General features: G+C 38.5%; 1 protein-coding gene across 2 annotated transcripts in view; it reads right to left on the reverse strand.

The window, feature by feature from the left end:
- Window positions 1-103: 103 nt before the first annotated feature.
- Window positions 104-22,102, reverse strand: part of KNTC1 (kinetochore associated 1) — a 31,132-nt gene continuing 9,133 nt past the window's right edge. Inside the window, exons 22-64 of one of the 2 annotated variants that reach the window (XM_085592737.1) lie at window positions 21,547-21,690; window positions 21,270-21,326; window positions 21,086-21,187; window positions 20,738-20,854; window positions 20,127-20,270; window positions 19,765-19,863; window positions 19,231-19,334; window positions 19,009-19,114; window positions 18,497-18,631; window positions 17,982-18,101; window positions 17,607-17,676; window positions 17,461-17,528; window positions 16,811-17,103; window positions 16,450-16,622; window positions 16,181-16,278; window positions 15,236-15,377; window positions 14,715-14,771; window positions 14,007-14,170; window positions 13,429-13,533; window positions 12,605-12,733; window positions 12,079-12,195; window positions 11,591-11,700; window positions 11,163-11,373; window positions 10,450-10,539; window positions 10,084-10,255; window positions 9,647-9,705; window positions 9,289-9,505; window positions 8,634-8,707; window positions 7,545-7,755; window positions 7,355-7,464; window positions 6,916-6,965; window positions 6,493-6,571; window positions 5,844-5,962; window positions 5,582-5,717; window positions 5,225-5,320; window positions 4,547-4,603; window positions 4,158-4,212; window positions 4,012-4,075; window positions 3,377-3,506; window positions 2,400-2,489; window positions 1,811-1,956; window positions 925-1,015; window positions 104-691 (exon numbers count right to left, since the gene is read on the reverse strand). In XM_085592737.1, the coding sequence (XP_085448863.1) occupies window positions 662-691; window positions 925-1,015; window positions 1,811-1,956; window positions 2,400-2,489; window positions 3,377-3,506; window positions 4,012-4,075; window positions 4,158-4,212; window positions 4,547-4,603; window positions 5,225-5,320; window positions 5,582-5,717; window positions 5,844-5,962; window positions 6,493-6,571; window positions 6,916-6,965; window positions 7,355-7,464; window positions 7,545-7,755; window positions 8,634-8,707; window positions 9,289-9,505; window positions 9,647-9,705; window positions 10,084-10,255; window positions 10,450-10,539; window positions 11,163-11,373; window positions 11,591-11,700; window positions 12,079-12,195; window positions 12,605-12,733; window positions 13,429-13,533; window positions 14,007-14,170; window positions 14,715-14,771; window positions 15,236-15,377; window positions 16,181-16,278; window positions 16,450-16,622; window positions 16,811-17,103; window positions 17,461-17,528; window positions 17,607-17,676; window positions 17,982-18,101; window positions 18,497-18,631; window positions 19,009-19,114; window positions 19,231-19,334; window positions 19,765-19,863; window positions 20,127-20,270; window positions 20,738-20,854; window positions 21,086-21,187; window positions 21,270-21,326; window positions 21,547-21,690 (4,941 nt within the window). In that variant the 3' untranslated portion in view covers window positions 104-661. Of the gene's footprint in view, window positions 692-924; window positions 1,016-1,810; window positions 1,957-2,399; window positions 2,490-3,376; window positions 3,507-4,011; window positions 4,076-4,157; window positions 4,213-4,546; window positions 4,604-5,224; window positions 5,321-5,581; window positions 5,718-5,843; window positions 5,963-6,492; window positions 6,572-6,915; window positions 6,966-7,354; window positions 7,465-7,544; window positions 7,756-8,633; window positions 8,708-9,288; window positions 9,506-9,646; window positions 9,706-10,083; window positions 10,256-10,449; window positions 10,540-11,162; window positions 11,374-11,590; window positions 11,701-12,078; window positions 12,196-12,604; window positions 12,734-13,428; window positions 13,534-14,006; window positions 14,171-14,714; window positions 14,772-15,235; window positions 15,378-16,180; window positions 16,279-16,449; window positions 16,623-16,810; window positions 17,104-17,460; window positions 17,529-17,606; window positions 17,677-17,981; window positions 18,102-18,496; window positions 18,632-19,008; window positions 19,115-19,230; window positions 19,335-19,764; window positions 19,864-20,126; window positions 20,271-20,737; window positions 20,855-21,085; window positions 21,188-21,269; window positions 21,327-21,546; window positions 21,691-22,102 lie in introns of those variants that run through there. The other variant, XR_014958604.1, reaches the window with a different exon arrangement.

Genomic DNA, 22,102 nt, shown 5'->3' on the forward strand with positions numbered 1-22,102 from the left:
ATCACCTTGGCATGTGATATTCAGGGAATTCCATTGACTGGAACATCAATTTATTGACAAACTCATAATTAAGAGGTTTATAGAATATTGTAAGGAGCCAAGATAGATACATATGTTTATTTATGTTTAATTTAGATTGTAAGGCCAAAATTGACACACAAGTTTATTTATTTTTACTGTAAGGCCAAAATTGATACGCAAGTTTGCAAAGTTACACTTAAAATTTGTCTACAAGTATTTTACATGAACCACAGCCCCTGCAGTTTTATAAAAGTTTATCACAGTGATGACAAAGGTTCTGTTGCTGTGGATGACATCTCAGAGTGGTCCTGACAGCCGGCCTGAACATGGGGAAATACAGAAGTAAGGGAAGTAAACTTTACTCCTTCCCAAAGTTAAAGTGCTGAGTGTGAACTGATGACTACAAACAGGAAATTCTGCTGTGAGTCAGAACTGTTTTTGTGGGGGGTGGAGAATGGAGCCGAAGCAGCCTAGAACAGCTGGAAAAATGTGGAGAGGTTGTGGATGCTCTTGGAAAAAGCTTTGGGGTTTTTGTTCTCCTGAGCGGTACAAGAGTTGTGAATGCACAGCCCCCCCTCCTGCCAGGAGAGGGAAGAGGAACAAGAGGAAATCTCGAGCTAATTTATGGCACTTCCAGGACTCAGGACCCCTCTGATTCATTCAGGTACATCTGGAAGGTCAAAGAACAACATTAGTAGGGCTTAGGAAAATGGGATGTGATCCAGGACACAGACGTGGTTCAGGTAAAATGAATTATTTGAATTAATTAAGGGATATTTTGTTATATACAACACATGTTACAAAAGCGTATCAGCTAAAAAAATTTTTTGCAGGAAGTTGAGTGAAAGCCTTCAGAGAAAAAGGAGAAAATACTGCCTGAGGTACAGAGATGGTTTGTTTTACCTGCAGAAGATGAGATGCTGGGACATCTGCCAGAGCAGGGTTTCCACACTTCTTTTGATACTCTTGAATCAGGGCTGTTGCATCATCAAGGCTGTAAGAGGTAAAAGGTGATCAACCTTGTCAAATGAAGCTCTCTAAACAGCCAGTAATTTAGACAACAGAAGTAGAAAAACAAAGTATGATCCCACAGATTTGAAGTCAGAGATGGCCCTGTAATTTCCTAGTAGAGAAGACAAACCTGGCTTTTTCCTTGGGGCTATAAAATCAATAATACAGGATTTAAATGTTTCTTGGTTCCTGCCCCAGTGTGAGTGTGGGATCAGTGGTAGCAGTGCCCTGCAATCCCCAGGGCTTGGGCTCTGAGTGTGCCCAGGTGTGAGAGGAGCCCAGGTGCTGTGAATCCCCAGGTGAGGGGGCCCAACCCAGCCCCCTCTGTGATTTAAGTGGAGCACAAGAATGACTTTCAGTTCTTGTAAACTTTGTGGCAAAACCACTAATTCCCAAGTCTTCAGTACAGGCAGATAATTTATTTTTTTTCTGAGTGTTTTTATTGCTGAAGCTGTGACTCTGTGATGCCCCTGAGCTGGATTCACCTAAAGGTAAGGTCAAGGTTTTGATTAGTTCACTTTGGTTGCTTCTCTTTTAACTGAATTTGATCTGCTGCTAGTCCAGGCTTAATAATCTGTTACTTGGTCTTAAATGGCTCTAAAACTCTATCCTAGTGAGGTGAAATTTACTGCTTAACTTAGCAATCCTTAAAAATCTTTGGAGACTAAGTATTAGAAAACTTCCATAACTTCAAACAAGGGAAAATTAAATAAAGCTGAGATTTAATTTTTGCAATTGCTATCAGTTACACTTGTTTTTTTACCATTTATTAACTTACCAGTTGTTTTTGGCAAAATAATTCACCAGCTCTTTTATTCTGTGGGTGTTTATCAGGTGTTGCTTTAACAGTGGATAATATTTGGTTTTCCAGAACTGATCATAGAGCTTCTCATTGATGATACTGTCCAAAATCAAAGATCTGATCTGTAGATTTAAGTTTTAATAATGAAAAGTGTTAATATTTTAGACAAAAGAGATTTTACTTTTGAATGGAAAGAGCTCATAGTTTTCATAATGGGTTCTATAAAGAAAAGGGTTTTTTTTTTACATTTTATTTAAGTGCTGTGAAATGGCAGATTTTATGAAAACTGATCCCAAAATCAGAGGGAAGTGACTTAAACTTACCCATAGGGAGGCAGCTCAAGGCAAGGCAAAAGTGCAGTTTACTAAACCCTTTTAGCCTCAAATATTTATTTAGAAAAAACAAGGTGGTTCTGCATTTTAAAAATATTCTACATTTTTTGAGCATTCAAAGTCAAGTAAGTCTGGACAAGATCAGAGGAGAGAGAAAAGAAGGTCCTGTGAACACTTACCTATCAAAAAAGCCTCCAAGTCAAACGGAAGTGAAGTAAATTTTATTTATTTACCTGGGAAGCAAATGCGACCAGTTCTCCAGTGTCTATGTGTTCATCCAATTGTTGCAGCACAGTTTCTTTCTTACAGGTTGATAACAAACCCTTGTGAAAATAAGTTACAAAACATTTTTATTCAGTGATTGATTAAAGCAGGAACACTCCTTTCAGAACAAATACTTGATTTATTCAGAAATCTTTTGAAATTCTAGGTGCAAACACAGAATTATCAAACCAGGATCTGTGTGCTTGGACTGAAAGTGTTGCTTTTAACTCTCTCAAATGGTGTTTTGCTGTAGCTGTCAGAGGATTTTTTGAGTCACTGCCAGCAAGGATGAGTGTCTTACACTTAAGCTGTGATTTGGGGCAACCTTTCTCAGAGGAGCTTTAATGACTGGAAATCTAAGAATTTCAGGTGCCTTTACTGGTCCCAGTTTGCTGGTGACAAATATAGGAACAGCCTCTAATGCTTCATCTGGGAGGACAATGCAGAACAGAAATTAATGGAAACAAATGAGAAGAGCAGGGAAAATGTCAAGGTTCCTGGCTGGTGAGGACATGGCTTTAAGGCAGAAGGTTTCTATCAGAACTGGTGCATATCAAACATCTTCCTTGGAAGTCAGGAGCTTTCAACTCAACACCCTTCCAAAGTAGGATTCAGTACTTGTCTTACAATCTGCTCTGGCTTGGGTTTTACTGTTTTGTTTGGTTTGTTTTTTTTTTCCCCATGTGCTTTATGGGTGGGATCTCATAAAACATCCTCAAGGCAATGTCAGATGACAAAGCTACTGGGGATGACTGAAGTTTTAAAAGAACAAGGAGGAAGTGTTCACATGATCCCCTTAGAAGCCTTTGAGGGTGGCAGCTGTTGAGCATTTATCAGCAGGGATGTGTTGAAGTTAACTGGAATTCACCTCTGACCTGCTCTAGTGAGCAGAACATACTTAAGAACATTTCCCTTGCAGAGACAGAACACAAAGCTTCTGATTTACCTGAATTTGCTGCTCTCTCTTCTCAGAGTGAGGAATGACCAAGAGGCAGCCCAGGGCAAAAGCTGGGAGGTCCAGCTGGGTGTATTGTTTAGCAATTCCAACAATATCCAGGTCAGCCAGGACAGGACACCTTCAGGAGATCAGGAGGGAAGTTCACAGCTGTGATTTGTTTCACTGGATGTCTCAGTGCTGTCAACAAAACTGCCCTGAGACTTGGAAGTCGGGTAGGATAACACATTTCTACCTCATATGAGTTCCAGAAATGGTCAAGCAAATTGAAGTGTCACTGAATACAAACCCCAAATCACACCTCCAGTTTCTCTTTCTAAGCAGCCTGTTTTGAGGGCAATTGTTGGCCACCTGTCCAGAGCAGAGCTTTGGCACAAATGTGTCTGCACAGTAGTGTAGGATCCCCCTCCAGACAATCTTTAGAGTCCTTCCCAACCCAAACCTACTCTACTTCCAAACTAACTTTGGTTCAAGTTGGGCTCTCTGAGCTCTGGTGGGTCTTCTGAGCAAGTCAGAGCATTGTGGTGAGTGAAATAAGGAAACCACGTGCTTTTTGCACTGCAAAGGCAATGCAAATGTGGTTCATGCACAGGATGCTGAGGAGCAGGGCAGGGCCCTGAACTCACCTGAGCAGGAGCACAAAGCACTCCTGGCACTCCTGCAGCTGCCCAGGACTTGGTGGGCACGAGGCTGAGAAAGAAAGGAATAGAACAAGGTGTAGTAAACCTACAACCAAGCTACTCCAGGAGCAGGACAGGGAGTACAGCCCTACCTGTGAGGAAGGGGGACAGCACCACGCTGCGCCAGGCTCGGCTGAAGCTGGGAATCTGGTGGCAACAAAGTTTATTTTCAAATTACAGCCAAAACCAGGTGTAACCATGTATTATAAACACACACATCCCAACCCACTGCCCCTGGACGAAGCCTGTCAATATTCCTTTTTATTTATCCTGGAGGAATTATTCCCTAACATTGCTTTCTTTAGCTCAGAGTCCAAGATTATGGAATATTCTGATTTATTTTGTCCAGCGTTCACTGATATATTGCACTGTCATAGAAATAATAGCCATTAAAAATAATCTTTTTATGGCTGACACACAAACACTCCAAATTCCTGTTAAGTGAAGAGAAACATGAGGAGCCACACAGTTATTTGCTTACCTCCCATAATGAAGGAATCCCAGTAATTGCAATCAAAACTCTTCTTAGATACTGAATCTGGAAGAAAACAAAATTCAAGTCCTTTGGTATTTTTGAATATTTGGCAATAATCTACAGAACTCCATTTAGCTTGGTTTGTTTGCAGAATGCAAACTTGGAATTTCTCAAGGTTCCTGTGTTCCTTTGACACCTATGGAAATTTGCTTTGTAGTTTAGTAAATTAAATGGTTGATCAGGTACATGTTGCTTCCTTAGGCTGCAACAACTTTACATAATGTTTGACAGTCACAGGCAATTAGGATTCTGAATGGTAACAATCAGAATTTCCATCATCATACATTTTAGGGCTTGTGTATATATGTACACATATGGAAATACCTGTATGCACAGTTTGAATATATATGCACAAAATAATGTGCCTATTATGTTATAAATGGATAATAATATGAAGAAAATTTTCAATTTATTATTATAGGATTTATTCTGAAAGTATTTTTAAAAATCAAAATATAACAATTTAAGATCAAAATTCAAATTCCTCAAATCATCATCAGTTCAGTATTTAAGAGTAACCATGGTTTATAATTTCTGTATTTATCCTGTTCTTCACAAATCACTGGATAAACCCAGCCTTTTTCTCCCCTTGCCGCAGAATTTTATCCTTAAAAATTTCCTTACCATATTGAAGCCCAGGAGTTTCTGTAGGAGGCCATTCCAGAGCTGGGGATCGTAGACTTGGTATTCTAAACTCAGCTCTGTCACCAGTCTCACAGCCTGAGGAGGAGCAAGGACATGCTGCATTTTAGCAGAAATTCAAACCTTTCCAAGCCACTTCTAGAATTATTGCACACATGGGAGGAACAAAACCTAACCATCTAAAACTGGTATTTTATTTTCTAAGTATAGGAAGGGTAAAGCTTTTATCTGTCATTTCCAGAGTACACTGGAGAAAAATGTTTAGAAAAGCCTGTGCTTTGCAGAGGTATAAATTCACACAGTGTGTAACAAAATTTACAAAGGATTTAAAAATCCTACCCTGGGTTCGTGACTGTGGTTCTTCCATAGCCCTTTAATCATGCCTTCCTTAGGGCTCTTGTGGAATGATTCATAAGTGTATGGAATATTCAAGATCTCAAACTCTGCCAGATAAAGGCAGCACTTCAGAAAATACCTGTGCAAATAAACCCCCCAAAGCAGGAGTTAAGTGATGTTTATGTTTTAATCCACGTATCCAAGCTCAGGATAACACTGAAAAGTGTCCTTCTGTTGTTTTAATATGTAAAAAAATTCCTCTTACTTGACTTTCTCAATGGGTTTCTTGAAGAGTGATTCCACAGTGCTGGTATCTGCCAGGTAGAGCAAACACCTGAAAGCTCTGGTCCTGTGAGCAAACGTCAGCTGGGTGTCACCAAAAGGCTGAGGGGGAAAACACAGTCCCAAAGTCACAACTACTGGCTGAACAATCAGGAAGCATCATCCCAGATATATAAAACCCTCTAGTTTTCTAGATTTCAGACTATTAATACAGGCAAGAAAAATATTTGTGATATATGGTAGCACAAATGTAATTAGGGGTGGAAAAACTCGAGGTTAAGGTTCTGATGAAACACTTTTACCACTCTGCTTTCATTCCATCCAAAGTGAGCCAATGTCTTACACCAGCTTAAGGCACACTCTAGCAAATGTTTCATGAAGTTGTTTCGGGTAATATCAGCAATAGGTTTAGAAAACCAAGAGTTCAAGGGCTGCTCTTGAGAGTTAATAGCAAAATCCAGTGAAAATCAGTTTTAAGCAAAGGTTGGTGAAGGGAGGAAAACAGCTCATACAAATCACAAACCATCCAAAACACAGGTGCAAAGGCTAAAAGTTGGAGCTCTTGCAGTAAAGCAGACAGCATTTGATTTTAATAAGAGATAAAAAGCTAAAACAAGAATTTAGCAACTCACAGATGTGTCAGATGTTGTAATTGCAAAAAGCATTCTTGAACAGTAATCCATTGGGCGAGACTGAAGTAGGTAAATAGCCCTGCAAAAAATGGGTTTGTTTTTAATGCAGGTACAGCTACTGAAATACAACACATCAATTGTCATTTCAATGTGAATATTTCACTGTTAAAAAGAGAGCAAGGATATGAAAAAGGAGGGGAAAAACTCCAAAAAGCTACTCTTAAAAACTTACAGATGTAAGTTATTGTCAATGGTGTTTTGTGGTATAAATATTGGATGATTCAAAAGTGATGTCAGCAGAAAGTAAAAATAAGAACAGTGAGCTCTGAATCACACACCCATTGTTAAGTTTCTTGAAAAAGCCATTTTTAACTGGCTAGTTAAAAATAATTCACCATATTACAGGTAAGAGAGCACACACACCTTCTAAGCTCTTCATCCTCCAGTACATCTCCAAAGACTTCTTGGGTTTTCTTTAAAAAGAAATGAAAATTTAGATGAATTTTCCACATTGTTTGGATAAATAGCTGGGTCATATCCCTGCTTAAAGCAGTGCTTGATGAGGCTGATGTATTTACAACTGCTTTACTCCCTCAGGCTGGCTGCACTAAAGGGAAGGTTTGAATCCACAAAGAGAGAAGGAAAATTTGAAATCTGGCATTTCAAATCCTTCTCACCACAGACACTAGGGTGCTATTTTAGGAAAGTACTGAAATCTTAAATACATTCATGAGTACTACAGGCAGTTTGTACAGAATAACCTTGGGGTTTTTGAACAAGTGGAGGAAAAAAAGCCCATATTTGATATAATTATATTTAATATAATTTATATGATCAAACCCCAAATCAAGGGATGCCTTACCCCTGGGGGTGGTGTGCTTGGACACAGCCATTTGGCCAGCAGCTTGTCACAAATTTTGTTCATATCCAAGTTGTTAATCTCAGCAATCTCCTTAGCTGCCATGTGGATATCTACAGGAAGAGGTGCAGGCAATGTTATTTCCAAAGCAGAACTGGGGTTTTTAAAAGAGCTTCTCTTTGCTCAGACTCACCTGGATAATCTCTGCCAGCTGGATTTTGGAATCTCTGGTCTATGCTGTGGTGTTCATACAGTAAAACAATCAGATTTGCTGGTTTCCCAATGGATTTTAGATGTTCCCCAGTGTTCAAGTTACTTGTTATCAGGACATTTTCTGTTGCTGCTCTCTTATACTGCAAGTGTAAGTTCCTCTGGAGGACTTCTGCTTTCTCATGTGGCTCATCCTTTAGCAAAACACCAGAGTATTACATTAAAAAACCTCTTTTACTCAAAAGCACAAGAAAAACCATCTTTTTAGAGACTGGACAGCTCTTCAGAGGCATACCCACAGGCATTTTTCTGCAGAGAGGGTTACCACATTGCTCTAGCTGGGAAGGTATTTTGAAAAAAATTGCAAAGCTATGTGAAAGACCCAAATAAAATATGTATAAGTAGGTAAAATTAAGAAATTTTAAGGTAAAAAGTAGAAGAAAAAGAGCTAAATATTAGAATTCATGGCTGCTCAAATTTCAGTTTAATTTTGGCATAATTCTCTCTGATCATGTGACTAAGTACAGAGAACTATTTAGAGTTCTTTGTGCCTCAACAGCTCCATAGGAAGTCTGAGATTTATAATCAAAGCTGAGGTTATTATTCACCTTTCCCTGTGAAAGGAAATCATGTGAAAACAAGCATGAGAATCAAGTCAAAGCAGATTCTCTTTATATATAACCCTGCAAACAGCTAAAGTCTTGGAACTGTAAGCAAAAATTAATAACGGCATTGATCCAAGCTGGATCAGATTCCACCTCGTTCTCCTGCAGCAAGAAAAATGCACACAACAGGAGAAGGAACAAATTATTTTTCCCTAAAACTGCTCATTTTTTGTCCAAGCTCCAAGAACACTGAGCCTGATTTTTGCAGGGTGTTTTGCAGGATAATGTTCCAGGACAAAAGGGATTCTTCTGGGGGTCACTTTCCCCAAAAGTATTTCCCATACCAGGGTAGGTTATGGTACAATTTACACACCACTGCCCAAAACACCAAAAATTAAAATATAAACATAAGCGTTTTGTAACTTTTGTAATAAGTTCACAACAATCTGGCAAGCAGTTTCCATTACCTTAGCTGTAGTACTCTTCAGCCACTTCTCAGCCAGATAAAGACAGAATTTCAGTGCCTGGATATGGTCAGGACCTTTTTAATTATTTAAAAAAAAGGAAGGGAAAGAAGTAAAGTTTTTAATAACCCTTCCTACACTATATATTATATCCATTTTATTTTGAAGAATTGAAAAAAATTAGAGATTATTTAAGATATTAGAAAAATTTTTGTGTCTAAAGAGTAAAAATATATTATCAGTTTGGATTCAAATAGCAGAGAAAGTGATTAAATTGGGCTGAAATATTGACTCTTGGTGGAAAACTTGTCTGAAGATGGTGTGAACATGGAGAAAGTTCTGGCACGACAACAGGGCTAGGTTGGATGAGACTTGGAGCTACCTGGTCTAGTGGAAGGTGTCCAGCTTTGGGCTGGAAGGACCTTAAAGCCTTTCTATGATTTTACAAAAAGAGGGGGAAAAGGATTTGATGGTGATGCTGTGATATCAAATGGATGTTTCCTAACTTACTGTTCCAAACTGGATGCAGGAGCCAAATTAATTTTCATGCTCCAGCTTTGCTGGGTGTTACTCGGGATCAGGGAACAAATGTTTCCTCCCACCCTCGCTCTGCTTGTCCCAAGCCTCCCATTGCTTCCCCATCCCATTTGCAACTCACCTGTGGGGAATTCCTGGGCAATCTTGTGAGCCATGGCCACAGCCCACTCTGGATTGACTATGGCCAGCAGATAGGACTGAAGTGCCCTCACAGTTTTGATGGTTTCTTTGTTAACAATGGAGGTACAGCCACTGCTTCTCATTTCAAATATTTTTGGTTTCAGTTTTTTTTCAAAGACATGTCGAACTGCAGACATGTGGAAGGTATCCAGGGAAACCTGGAAAAATGGCAAAGTAGATGAAGAGTTGTCAGAGCTTCTACAGTGAGGCCAACATCATGCAAGAGAAAGATGGAAACTTCTTTTTTTGGGGTGTGGGGGGATAATATTTAAATCCATTTCTTCAAGCTGTTACTGTACCTTCATTAGTTTGGAAATCAACAGAAGGGTTGGGAAGGTTTCCTCACTGAGCTCTGCAGCTGAAAAGGAAAAGTTGCCTGTGAGTCTCACAATCCACTGGCAGCTTCCTCTGTGAAATGAGGCACTTTCAGTTTATTGGTGGATGGGGACCTCCATTGGGAGAGAAAGGATCTGATCCTAATTATCCCCACTGGGCTGGGAAGTGGGATATGTGGATAAATTTTAGAGGTGCTAGGAAAGAATCTGAGGATAAACCCTGCACTGTATTTATCATCTTAGCTCCTCTGGGCAGCAATTTGGGAGCACAAGAAGTGCTTTCAGAAGCAGTTGGGATGAAAACTGCATTAATGAAGAATTACAGTTCATATACAACATAAACCATGGCACTTTAAAGGTCAGAGATAGCAGAGAAAGGGAATTTGAGATCCTGAACTTACATACAATGTTCCAGAAACACTGGGTAGTTCTGAAGAACAGCAGGTGAAAGGGCAGCCTGGTGTGAGCAGCTGGAGACAAGGGAATCATCTGCTCCAAAACATATTGGTGTTCCAGGTCCACTGGTGGAGAAATCCTTGTGTAAGACTTCAGATGTTTGAGGAGGCTCAAAGCCTAGGGAAAAAAAAAAGAAATAAAGTATAAATTGCTGAGAAATTACTAGAAATCACTTTTTAAAGGCTATTTTCTGAGGGAAAGATGTGTACATGAAATAATTAATTTAATTTCAACAGTGCTGAATAGTTCCATCAATAAACAGACAAAGCAGAATTGAGGTGCCATTAGCAAGGTCACACAGCTGGACACACCTGGCTCAGCTGGATGCTGGTGTTCTTCTCATCAGCACTTTGGATCACTCTCAGGACAATATCCAGTGTTTCATAGTCATAAGGATCCAGCTATTCAAAATAATAATATTTTATAACATCTTACATGATTTGTCTTATAAAAAGATACAAGTGTGTTGCTTTTTTCCCCATTTTTAATACCAGTTACTGTTTCTTCAGTGTTATGTTGATATAAGCATCATGACATAATTCTTTAAAACACTTTCTTAAATCCTAAAAAAAGGCATCAGGATTTGGCAGAAAGACCAAACAAGTGCTGGAAACAAAACAAACCCCAAAAAACTCACCCCCACAAAAACACCAACCCTTTGAAATATAAAAACACCCCCAAAATATAATTTTTAATTCCCACCTATTTTTAATGTAGAACTTAGGAATTACTTTTTTGTTTGATTTTCTGGCTGGTCAGTTTTTAAGGAAAGTGGGGATGAAACACTCCTACCTCTCTTTTGAGAAAATTAAATATGTGGCTGTCATTTCTTTTGTAGAAAAGCAAAAAACTGAGTCTTAACATTTACAAGCTTTAAGAAAATTTGGAAAAAACACAACCTTTTTAGTTTCTGTGGAATTATTCCTCTGCCATTCAAGTGACATGCAGCAATTATTAGATGTAGATTCCAGAGATGTGGCTGTGTTGGTGGTTTTTTTGTTTTATTTTATACATTTTTTTTTACCTTGTACAATATTCCACTAAGACTCATGACCAGGTCTTTGGTGCTGTTCAGCAGAGGGATTATTTTTAGTGTTCTAGCCAGTAATGTGGAATGAGGTTGCCTCTCACTGCTTTCTGCAGAGTCATCTTCAACATCGTTTGTGTTTGAATTCTGGAGCAGAAGGGTTTCAATGCAGAGCTGCAGTGCAGCATCACTGTCCAGTGCGAAAGTGCTAGGAGAGAAAAGAGCATGATTCTCTCTGGGAGCTTTGTCATCAAGGAGCTTCTTTCCTTTTAATTAAATTAATCCAAGGCAGGATGTATGCTGAATAGCAATTTTTAAAAAAGGAGGAGGGTTTGCATTTTCTCTTAAATAGGATTTATTTAAAGCAAAAGAGGTTTCAGTGGCCATGGTTGTTTTTACAGCAATAGATTTCATGGAATCAGTACCTGCAGTAATTCAAGATGAGAGCTGTGTCCACTTCTGGGTTTTGTACCAGCAGTCTTATGAGTTCTTTCTTCCTTATTGGTGGCTGTCTAAACACAGTCTCAAAAGAAATCTGCAGATAAAAACACACTCATCTTCTCAGAGTCTTTTAGACAATATCAAGACTAATTCCTTATACAGTGAAGCTTTTACTTTTAGTTTCAATCCAGACACTTTCAGAGCAGGAAAAAGCAGCGGATTTGCTGATTACCTCCTGAATCAAATAATACTTAAGAACTTAAATTTTCTTTTTCAACCCCCTCAATTATTGCATTTCCATTTTTGATATTTATGCAGACAAGCAGAATGAAAAATCAAAACCAAAACTCCAACTTTGCTTACATTTGAATGGGAAATCTCCCTAAAAACTCACACACATCCCAGGTTATACTGATATTATTAACTGATTAGTTATTAAAACCCTAAAATAAGTAAATAAATAAAAACTTACACCAAATTTACCAAGCTGGATGCCCCATTCTGCATCAATAACCAATTCCTGGAATTTTCTCTTTTCTTCTGCTTCACCATATTGGTCAGCAAGCTCTGCTCCCACCAGAGCTACTGCCTAGAAGGAAGGAAAAAGGAAGTGAATACAAGTCTAATAAATAATCTGAAAATTGGGAATGCTGAGATCTAAATCCTTAGAGGAACTTGAATTTACATTACTCTCCCTCCACATTTCTTTACTTCCCATCTTCCTTTATATTTTAATAGATGTATTCACTCATTCCATTCTTGAAAACTGCTACCAGAGAACAACTTATCCAAAATATACTGTAGATATCAATTAAGATGGGACCTAAAGTAAATAATTTCAGGTTTTGGAATAAGTCATGATGGGGTTGAAAACCACATTAATATTGACAGCAACTTCCCACTGTGGCAAAGAGGCAGCTCCTCTCCCAGGGCCCTAAATGAAGGATCTCTTTAACATTGTCTGTTTGCTGAAGAAACTCAAGGCCTTGGGAATTTACCAAAACTTTTCTGTAATTCTGCCATGAGTTGTTTATGACCTCCCACAGCTTATTGAACATCTCTTCCTTGGACAAAACAGTGCAATAGCCCAGGGCCAGGTTCTGATCGATGACACGAGAGTTGAACACCTGTGGTTTGGGAGAAAAAAAAAAAAAGATAAACTTTAGGATTTATTTAATTTCTACAAGAGGTCTCTTTGTATCAGGTGCAACACAGGAAAAATACTCCAGAATTTAGATATGTATTGGATCCTTAAGTTAGGGAGGAAAAATAATAAAAAGGCATTTCAGGATTTAAAATTTAACATCTGAATATCCTGAAGCCAGTCTGAAAGTGACTTCCCTTAGTCTAAGCTGCCTTAGAAGATGGTAAACTGAAGGTTTAGCACAGAGCTTTTTAAAAACTCCACCCACCTAGGAAAACTACCAATCTAAAACAAATCCAGGATTTCAAATAACACAGAAAATACCTACAGCTCCTAAAGGCCATTACAGTCACTTGGAACCCTAAAGGACCCCACAAAGGTGAGGCTCCCACTGTCCAGAACCTTCCAAGCAGAGCAAACTGAGCAGGAACAAAGAGCCACAGCCCACAAAGGGCTCAAAGGCTCTTTGGAAAAGCTGCTCAGGGAGGTGGTTGAGACACCACTGCTGAAGGTGTTTAAAGATGTGGTGCTCAGTACATGCTTTAATGGTGGACTTGGCTTTAGTTTAAGGGCTGGGCTCCATGATCTTGAAGCTCTTTTCCAAATGAAACAATTCCATGTGGCTGTCAGGTAGAGCAGAAGAAAGTGGCTCCCTCACCCTTTCCAGGTGATTCTTACCTTGTGTAGTAAGTTCAGGACAGAAGTCTTGATTACTGAACTGCTCTTCTCCCTCATAGCCATGAGGAAGCTTCTGGTTTCAGTGAGTAGCAGATCGTTTTGTGGCTATTATGAAGAAAACAGCACCTAATTAAAAATAAATTCTAAATCTTCAACTTCTTGTCATTTACAGCATAGCAGGACGTACTATAGTGATTGTATTTTCAGATTTATTTAAGGCCTTATAAAGATTTCTTCCAGATAGAAAAAGGATTTCTGTTTTCCAAGTGCTTTTGAATTGAGGAATGTTTCTTGAATATTCTACTTGTGACTTTTCCCATACTAAAACAACATGAAAAAACAGAGTAAGCCATTATTAACACTCATCCTAGTCTCTGCAGGAAGGCCAGGAATAAAAGCTCAGTTCTGAACACACTTTGCAAAGGGAGAGGACCATGAAAAACAGAGAAGAAACCACCAGCTCCTTTCACAAACTGACTCAACACCTGATCAAGTGGTGCTAATAAAAGGTCATGGTGAGAGCCTTTCCCCTGCCTCCCAAATCCTTAGAAAACTACTCTAAATTTGCCAAAAGTCACCTTTTCACTTGGGGATAGTGCCATGGTGTTTGAAATGCCATGCTGGAGGCAGGAGCCAAAGGCACACACTGTGAGCTGCAGGGCCAGCTGGAACTGGCTGCACTCCAGCAGGTTCTGCACTGCTGCAGAGAAGGGAGATCCAACAGGCAGCAGGAAGTTGTGTCCTGTGAAATATTTCAAAAACAACCCCAGAAAGTTATTATAAAGCATATTGTTCTTGGAGTTAATATCAGAGCAGTTTCTCTTTTTCTTCATAAGAGTTATGACTCAGGATTTGCCTTAGTTCCTTTTAAAATCTAAAATTCTCGGGGCTTTTAATACAGATTCCCATTTTAGTCCAAAAGCCACAAAGCTTTGGCCAGAAGTTGTGTTCTTGGACAGGTCCTTGATGATCTTTAATCACAGTGCTAGAACTGGACTGAAGTACAGGTTTTGAGATGGTCAAAATTCCCATGGTGGAATAATGGGAATTACCACCCAAACTGGTGACTTCTGTGTTGAACCAAACCACGCCCTAAAATATGGCTTTAAGTGGAACATTTTGGCACCTGTAAAACCCCCTATGAGGCAGTCATGCTTGTGTAGGGTGAATTTAAACCTCGTGTTTTCCAGTGGTCTGTTTAGACTTTCATTGTGGTGGATCTGCCCTCATACCCCTGGAGTTGGGTGATTTTTAAGGCTCTTTCCCACCCAAGCAGGGTGTGATACCTTCCATGAATGTTCTGTGTGCCAGGCTTTGAGACTCCAGGGGGTACAGCTTGTCCTCTGAAAGACAGAAAATGCTCATCAGCAGCATGCCAGGAACTCGGCAACACCAGCAAGTCTGGGAGAACCCTAAAAATACCACAGGTCAGGACATAAAATAGAGACACATGAACAAGAGCCATTTGCTGCTGGTTTTAACTGTGCCTGCTCAGAATTTATTTTCTAGGAGGAAATATCTTTCAGACTCACAAAGGAATCCAACAGTTTTTAGTAACTCCTTTGTATGTAAATCCCTTGGATAAGACAGTCAACATTAAACTCTTCATGGGTGGAAATAAGAACCAAACCCAAAGTCATCTTTCCATTCTATACCCCTGGATGGGTATTTCTACCATGAGTTTGTCTAACTGAGATTTATGAGGTGATCATTTCCACACATGAGCTAAATTATTTATATTTCTAGATAAAAATCGGTAAGAAACATAGATTTTCTATTGTCTCAATGTTGAGGAGAACAAGCTTACCACAAACAGGCAGAACAGCAGAAGCAAGCTCATATGCAACTGGAAGAGATGTCTGAGGATCAAGGACTATCCCATCTTCTTTAAAGAAATCATCATAAGTCCACTCCTTGTAAGGATCTTTATCTCCTCCAGAAGATGTTGTCTAAGTAAGAATATTGTTAGAAGTACACACAATGAAAGGCAGAGTTGATGAGTCCACTAACAGGTTTCTGTTTTGGAATACAGGAATAGAACATGATGTTCTATTTGAAAGTAGCAATTCTGTTAAATGGCCACTGGCAATAAATCCATTTCCTACCTAGAATGGCCACATTTGTCCTTCGTGTTGCAGTTGTTTAGTTGTACAGCCAAAATGTACTCTTAGTCAATTTAATAGAGGCTTTCATAAACATTCTTGGCCAAATATTATAAGCAAACATTTTGCAAATGGACCATTTTCTAGAAAAATAGTATTCTGTGGATAAACAAGCCCAGCCACTCTGCTCTACTCCACTCCAGCTGTAAGAGCCCATTCATTTCAAGTAGCCTAAAGCACTGCTTGACCTAAACAGAAAACAAAGCTTCTATTCAAGAACTTGATAATCTTAAAGTTTTACAGAACTTTTGGGGAAGCTTTCACATAGTACATTCATTTAAAAACCAAACCCTCCCTGCCATACTTTCAAGCTAGCTCTCTGCCAGTCCTGGCAGAAGCTGTTTGATAAAATCACTGTTTTCAGCAGGATTTATTTTACTGAAATGTAAGTGGAGAATGCTACTTGTGCTTGTCCCACAGCTGGCGCTGCTTTTAGGACTCAAATCAGTTCATTCTTTAAGCTGAAGAACACACAAATTCTAGGAAGTTTTTATTTGAGGATTTTTTTGGTTGTTGTTGGCCTTTTGATTAAAGAGTGCTGGAGAAATGAGAAGGAAAAGAATATATAGAGTGAACAGCACAGAAAATACCTCTGCTGTAAATTCATAGTTGTCCATCTGGCACTGTCCATTAATTTCCTTGGCAAGTGAAGTGTATTTACACAGTTCCAGACAATCCAACACTAAATCTGTAAAAATATTGGGATCATTAGCAGAAATGGAAGGTTCATCTGTCCACTTAAAAGGAAACAATATTGTAGGACCTATTTTCACAGATGCAGATCTAGAAATTCACTTGGTTCTCAGGTTGGAAAGCTGGGCTCCCAGCATGAACCCAGGTAAATGGGAACAGGAATTACCTGGACTGCACAGTGTGGCTGCTTGGCCAGCCAGCTCATGGATCACTGTTGGAAGATCCATCCCATCAGGAATGATCATTGGAACATCAGCTCCCAGCATATGGCAAAGCCTTTGACACACTGCAAACAGCAGCTTCCCTGTATTTTCATTCCAGCTATTTTCATAGAATGCCCTATTAAGAAAGAAAAGGATGTTAGGAATAAAAAGCCAGTAATTCTTAGGGCTTTACTTAATTCTGTTCTAATTATTAAAGTAAAACAAAAAACCTTTTCCTTTGCTCTACATAATTCAAAAAAGTGGCAGAAATAGTTCAAAAAAGCCCATTAAAAGTGATAATCTTGAAAAGCTCTGCAGTTTTACCTGCATATATTTACAGCCACTTCCACTTTTCCATCATCCAGGGCTCTCAAGGCCAGTTTTTCTCCCAGTTCATGCTCTGAAACTTGCAGGAGCAAAGCCAGTCTGTACAACCTGGATTCAGTGAGCGGGGTTTTGGGCTTGCCACCTTCTGAATTACAATTCACTGCTTGCACATGTCTAGACTTGGATGCAGATCTGACACGTTCATAAGAGCTTATGTGACCCTCAAGAAGTGCAGATATCAGTGAAGGGTTCCTGTATTCTTCACCTGAGAGAAAGATACCAAAATACTCCTGCAACAAAAAAAGTTAATTATATATTTGTATCCATATGACTTCCTTTAAATTGCTTTTTTTACCTACTGTCCAGAGATCTAAAAAAATTTGTACAGCACTCTGTCATGAACTCTTTGAAGTATTAGCAATTGTATCTAATTTTTGGTTTAAATAGACAACTGAGTTCTAATTGGGAACTTCCCCAGACTAGATTAAATTGGTAGATTAACCTTAGAATCAATTTGAAGTCAATAATAAAAACAACATTTGCATGCAGGTCATAAATACAATTAATTTTTAATATGATCAATGTGATAAGAACAACTGGAGTAACTCCAGTAAATCAAAAAGGGATTTAAAACAATAAATACCCACCTGCAGACTAGCAAGTGTATCAAACAACTTTAGGTTTTCTTCACGTTCATATTTTTTCACAGAATTGTCTGTTGGAGGAGAAAAACAATTACATTTTGATTCCATTTACACAAGGAAGATCTAAGATGTTGAAATTGTACCTTTACCTTTTTGAATGCTAAGCCAGGATTTAAGGACTTCCACCAGTGTCTTAGTCATAAACATTCGTAGTTTTTGCTGCAGGAAAAGAAGAGGTTTTTATTTTTTTGTTAAAATGTTGCCAGAATAGACTTGGGCTTCACCTCTTAAAGTACAATGCAACGTTCCACAAACTTCTTAAGCAATAAATACCAAATCTAAGGCACAGCCCGTTGAAAAGCAAAGGAACAGAAAGTTATTTTACATATTAATCCTTTATAGAAGCAGTAAATATTTTATAGGTGTTTATGCCACAGTCTGTCAGCTCTCTCAGGAAAAATCCAACCCTCTCCCTTTTCAGAATAAGTTGTGTGCACACTTTGTGGTGTGAAAAATCTTGGTACCTCTTCAAGATCATCTGCTTTGTTCTTTAACACCAGTCTTCCCCACAGAGTCAATCTCTCCACAATTTCCTCAGTCTTAGCAAGAGGCAGAGATTTTAGCAAAGTCAGAGATTCTTCTCCCTGAAAGGAGAAAAAGAAACAAACAAAATTAGAACAGAAATAATTAAAAGGAAAGGGCATTTGCTTTTGGAGAAGCTGAGTTACGTGTACATTCTTGTTCTGATGCAATGGCTGCACAGTGGTCGTGAGGGTAAATAATGCATGAAAATGTGTAGAGACTTCAATTCCAAACTCATCTGGTGTATTGCAGGTCACAACTTTCACCCTATTCTGCCACAAAAGAAGGATAAAACTCTGACAAATAATTAATTTTCAATGCTAAACATTGCTGCTAAGGCAGTTAGGTGTCATTAATAGTTTGAATTAAAAATACTTATGCAAACTGCTTATAAGACTTCAGCAATTTGTCCCTGTTTTATCAAGAGGCTTCAGTGTCTTTAAATTCCAGTCCCTACCCTTCCTTTGTTAATCAGGTCCACCATCCTCAGGAAATAGACTTCTCCAGTGGGCAGCATGTAGGCTTCCACAATTTTCAAGGCATCCTCCAAGCAAGTAGGGGTGTCTTGTTTGAGAATGTATCTGGCAAGCCTCTGTAAGAAGAAAAGAGAAATGGACTTTAGTTTGTTGATGTAAAGGATAACAAAGGAATTAGTCTATACACACTACTTTACCAATGGAATTGTTTAGTTTGTATCAAGCAAGTTACCTGGAAGCTTAAAAGTTTTATCTAGAGAAAAGCTGACTGAAGTGTAACTGGGAGAAAACAGGGCTTGGGGACTGAATTAGCCTGGGAACTCTGAAAATTTGTCTGGTTCCTCAGGATATTTATGAACTTTTCCAGAAATATTCATGTCTTCTAATGAAGAGGAGATGTTAAAAAAAACCAATTCAAATGGTAAAAAAAAAAAAAATCACCAAGTGCTGTTCACTGTGACCTTTAGAGAAATCTAAACTCTTGGTAACTTACCATTATCATCTGCTTGTCCTTTAAAAGATTGGTATCTCTTATCCCATAGGCTCTCAAAAGCTTCTTCATCTCCATCAGTCTGTAACTTTCCTGCAGTAACTTCACTCTGGGGACAAATTCAACCATCATTAATTCCTTTGCTATTGCCAGCTATGGGATTTAATCATCACATCAGACACACAGTATTTCCCCAGCCAAAGGTAGCCTGTGGATGCTGCTTACTTGACATGATTCATTTCCAGGTGCTGTTTGACCAGCTGCTCCACTGCTGCACTCCATGGCACCACAGCTCCATGCATTATCTGCAGGACTGCATCAAATTTCAGCTGCAAGAGGGACACAAACAGCTCACTTTTCAAAATAAGCTTCAAATAGTCCCTTGAAGTATTGTTCATGTGTGACTGATCCCTTTAGGGAAGTATTTTATTTCCTTGCCCAATCTTCACTTGCATAAATAGCATTTATTGTCATCATATGATGTGTCAAGTTCAATTAGAAAATGCTTGCAGTCATTTATGACACTGTGGCTCTATACATATTAAAATTGGTGAGTTTTCCATGTGATGACATCACAACTAATTATGTCCTCAAAAAATATCACAGGGGAGATGATAGAACAAGAAGATAACATAATAACATACTATCTTCTCCTCATGGCACTCATTAAAAATGTACTCAGAGCATTATGTGAAAATCACGTTTTGCTCTGAACTGACGTGGTGAAGTCACTTGATGGCTTTCATGAAACATACTTACATCAGTGCCAGAGATGCAGCCAATGACAGCCACTGCCTTGGCCTCCCAGGCAGTTTCAAACACTGAAATCGATCGTGTCCGACAGCGCTCCAGCAAATCCTGTTTGGATAAAAGTGGTCAGAACACTTGAAATCAGAAAAGATAGGAGTAACTTATAATATGAACAAAAGTGTCAAGTTTTCTGGGCATTAAGGGATAGTTTCATAACTGAAAGAGTAACTATCATTAACTTCATTGTCAGGAATAGGATTAATATAAAAGCTGGGCCTAAAATTCAGTTTTAAATTCAAATGTTCATCAGACTTGGTTTCTGCTTCCTGATATTGAAATAGGTTTCTTCAAAAGGAAGAAAATATGGATACCTTGACATACTGCAGAAGAAGCTCATCTTTTTGTAGGTTGTGTTCACACAAGTAGGGTTTTATAAATTTCTCCAAAATTGATGGGACAAGCTCTGGTGCCAAAATTTTATCAAGCATGCGAAACACAATAGTGGTTGCATTTTCCTGGGCAGCAAGTGGGAAAAGGCCATGTTAGAATACCACACATATCAGTGCAAGGCCATTAACATCCCTGATCCATAATCCAACATCCAGAGGCCACTGAAATCAACTGAAAGATTTCCAGAGCAAGAAACCCTATTTAATTCAAATAAACCCTTTTATTTACAAAGCTTTTCTTGTTCAGTTGTACTTCCAATTTCTCTGTAGCCAATCCTTGTTTCCACAGCAGATGATCTGTAATAACCTGCAAACCAGAGTTTGAGCCACAGCTTCTCACAGTGTCTTAGGCTATATTTATAACCTCAGCTGAAAGAAAATTTGTAATACAACTTCTCAAATAGTCTTACTAGCTTATGAATGGAAATATAACCAACATCCATCAGGATTTTTTGTCTGACTTTAAATTTCATGCTATAATATTCTTCTTTTCAGAACCTGAAAAGCACTTTTTCAAGTGTCTGCAGTGTTACCTTTTCAAAATCACAGAATGCCAGTCTGCAGTTGTATTTTCTGTACAGATTTCTCAATTCTTGTAAATCATTTACCAGCTTCTTTAACCTCTGTATCTCTTCACAGTCACCACATCTCTGAAAGTGTGTTGAGAAGTGAAATGTTAGGAGATGAGACCATTAAGAGGCTGTAATCTATTTTTTTTATATCTTTAAACACAAGAAAATTGGAATTCTTTCCTTTCATGGTATTAAGTCAATCTCCACCAGACTCACCAGTGACATAATTATCTTCCACTCCAGCTCTAGCACACAACATCTGTTTGAAGTTTCTTAGTAGCTAATTTTTGTGTTTGTTACATTTCTTACCAAAGAAGTCCACTTGCCAAAAGCTGTCACTCCTAGTTCACCTTGATTTTTACTTGTAAAAAAAATCTCTGCCACTTGGAGTCCATTTTCAGGCCAGTTTGCCTGTCCAAAATAGTTGATGTTAGCAAACCATATTATACATCTAGAAATACAAGATATGCCAAGTTTCTGCAGTGTGATTTACCTTGTCAGTTAACTCAAGGTTTCGAGCAGCTTGTTCCAGCCATTTTGCTAATATTTTCTGGAAAAAAATATATTTATGAGTTATGTTATCTATCAAAGCAAAATTTGCCATCAGAAACTTCTTCCAAAAGAAATAATTTCAAATATAAATGCTAGGGAAAAGAATCCATTTCAAAGACAGAGGAACAAATTCCTGACATTCAGAAGTCTGGAGGCTTGACAGTAAAATCATCTTAGTCTGACAAAATTACAATTTGCAGTTCTTAAGTCAGTCTCACCTGTCCATCTGGCACAACCCTTCTTGAGAAGGGGATCACAAAATTTTTAAGCCACGCACAAAGTTCCTCCAAAGGAGCAGTGAAATGGATGGCATTGAGCAAATCCTTCAGCATTTTCTCATCAAAGCCGCTTTCAAAATCAGCCTAAAATATTAGACCAGAACAATTACAGATCCATGGAGTATATGTTCATGTGATATTCTGTAAAGCTGTTTCAGTAATAAGAAGAGCCAGTAAATTTCACGAAGAGAAAATCTCAATAGTCATAGACAGAAATTAAAGAAGTTTCTGTTCAGTAAAACTAGAGTTCAGTAAAGCTCTGTTCAGTAAAACTAGAGTGTGGTCTTCTTAAAAAAAGACCCAATTTAAGGAATTTCTTTACCAATCACACTGTTCTATTACTTTCACACTCACTCTATAGTTCTGTCTTATTGAGAAAACAGACATGGAACTGAAAGTCTTGCACTAAAAAATAAAATAACAGCACACACACACACACACACACACACACACTATCTTAAATGTGTCATTCAGAGTAAGGAGTCTGCGTGATTAT

This window comes from Lonchura striata, chromosome 15, assembly GCF_050655825.1.
Source record: "Lonchura striata isolate lonStrDom1 chromosome 15, ASM5065582v1, whole genome shotgun sequence".
NCBI classification, from domain to species: Eukaryota; Metazoa; Chordata; class Aves; order Passeriformes; family Estrildidae; genus Lonchura; species Lonchura striata.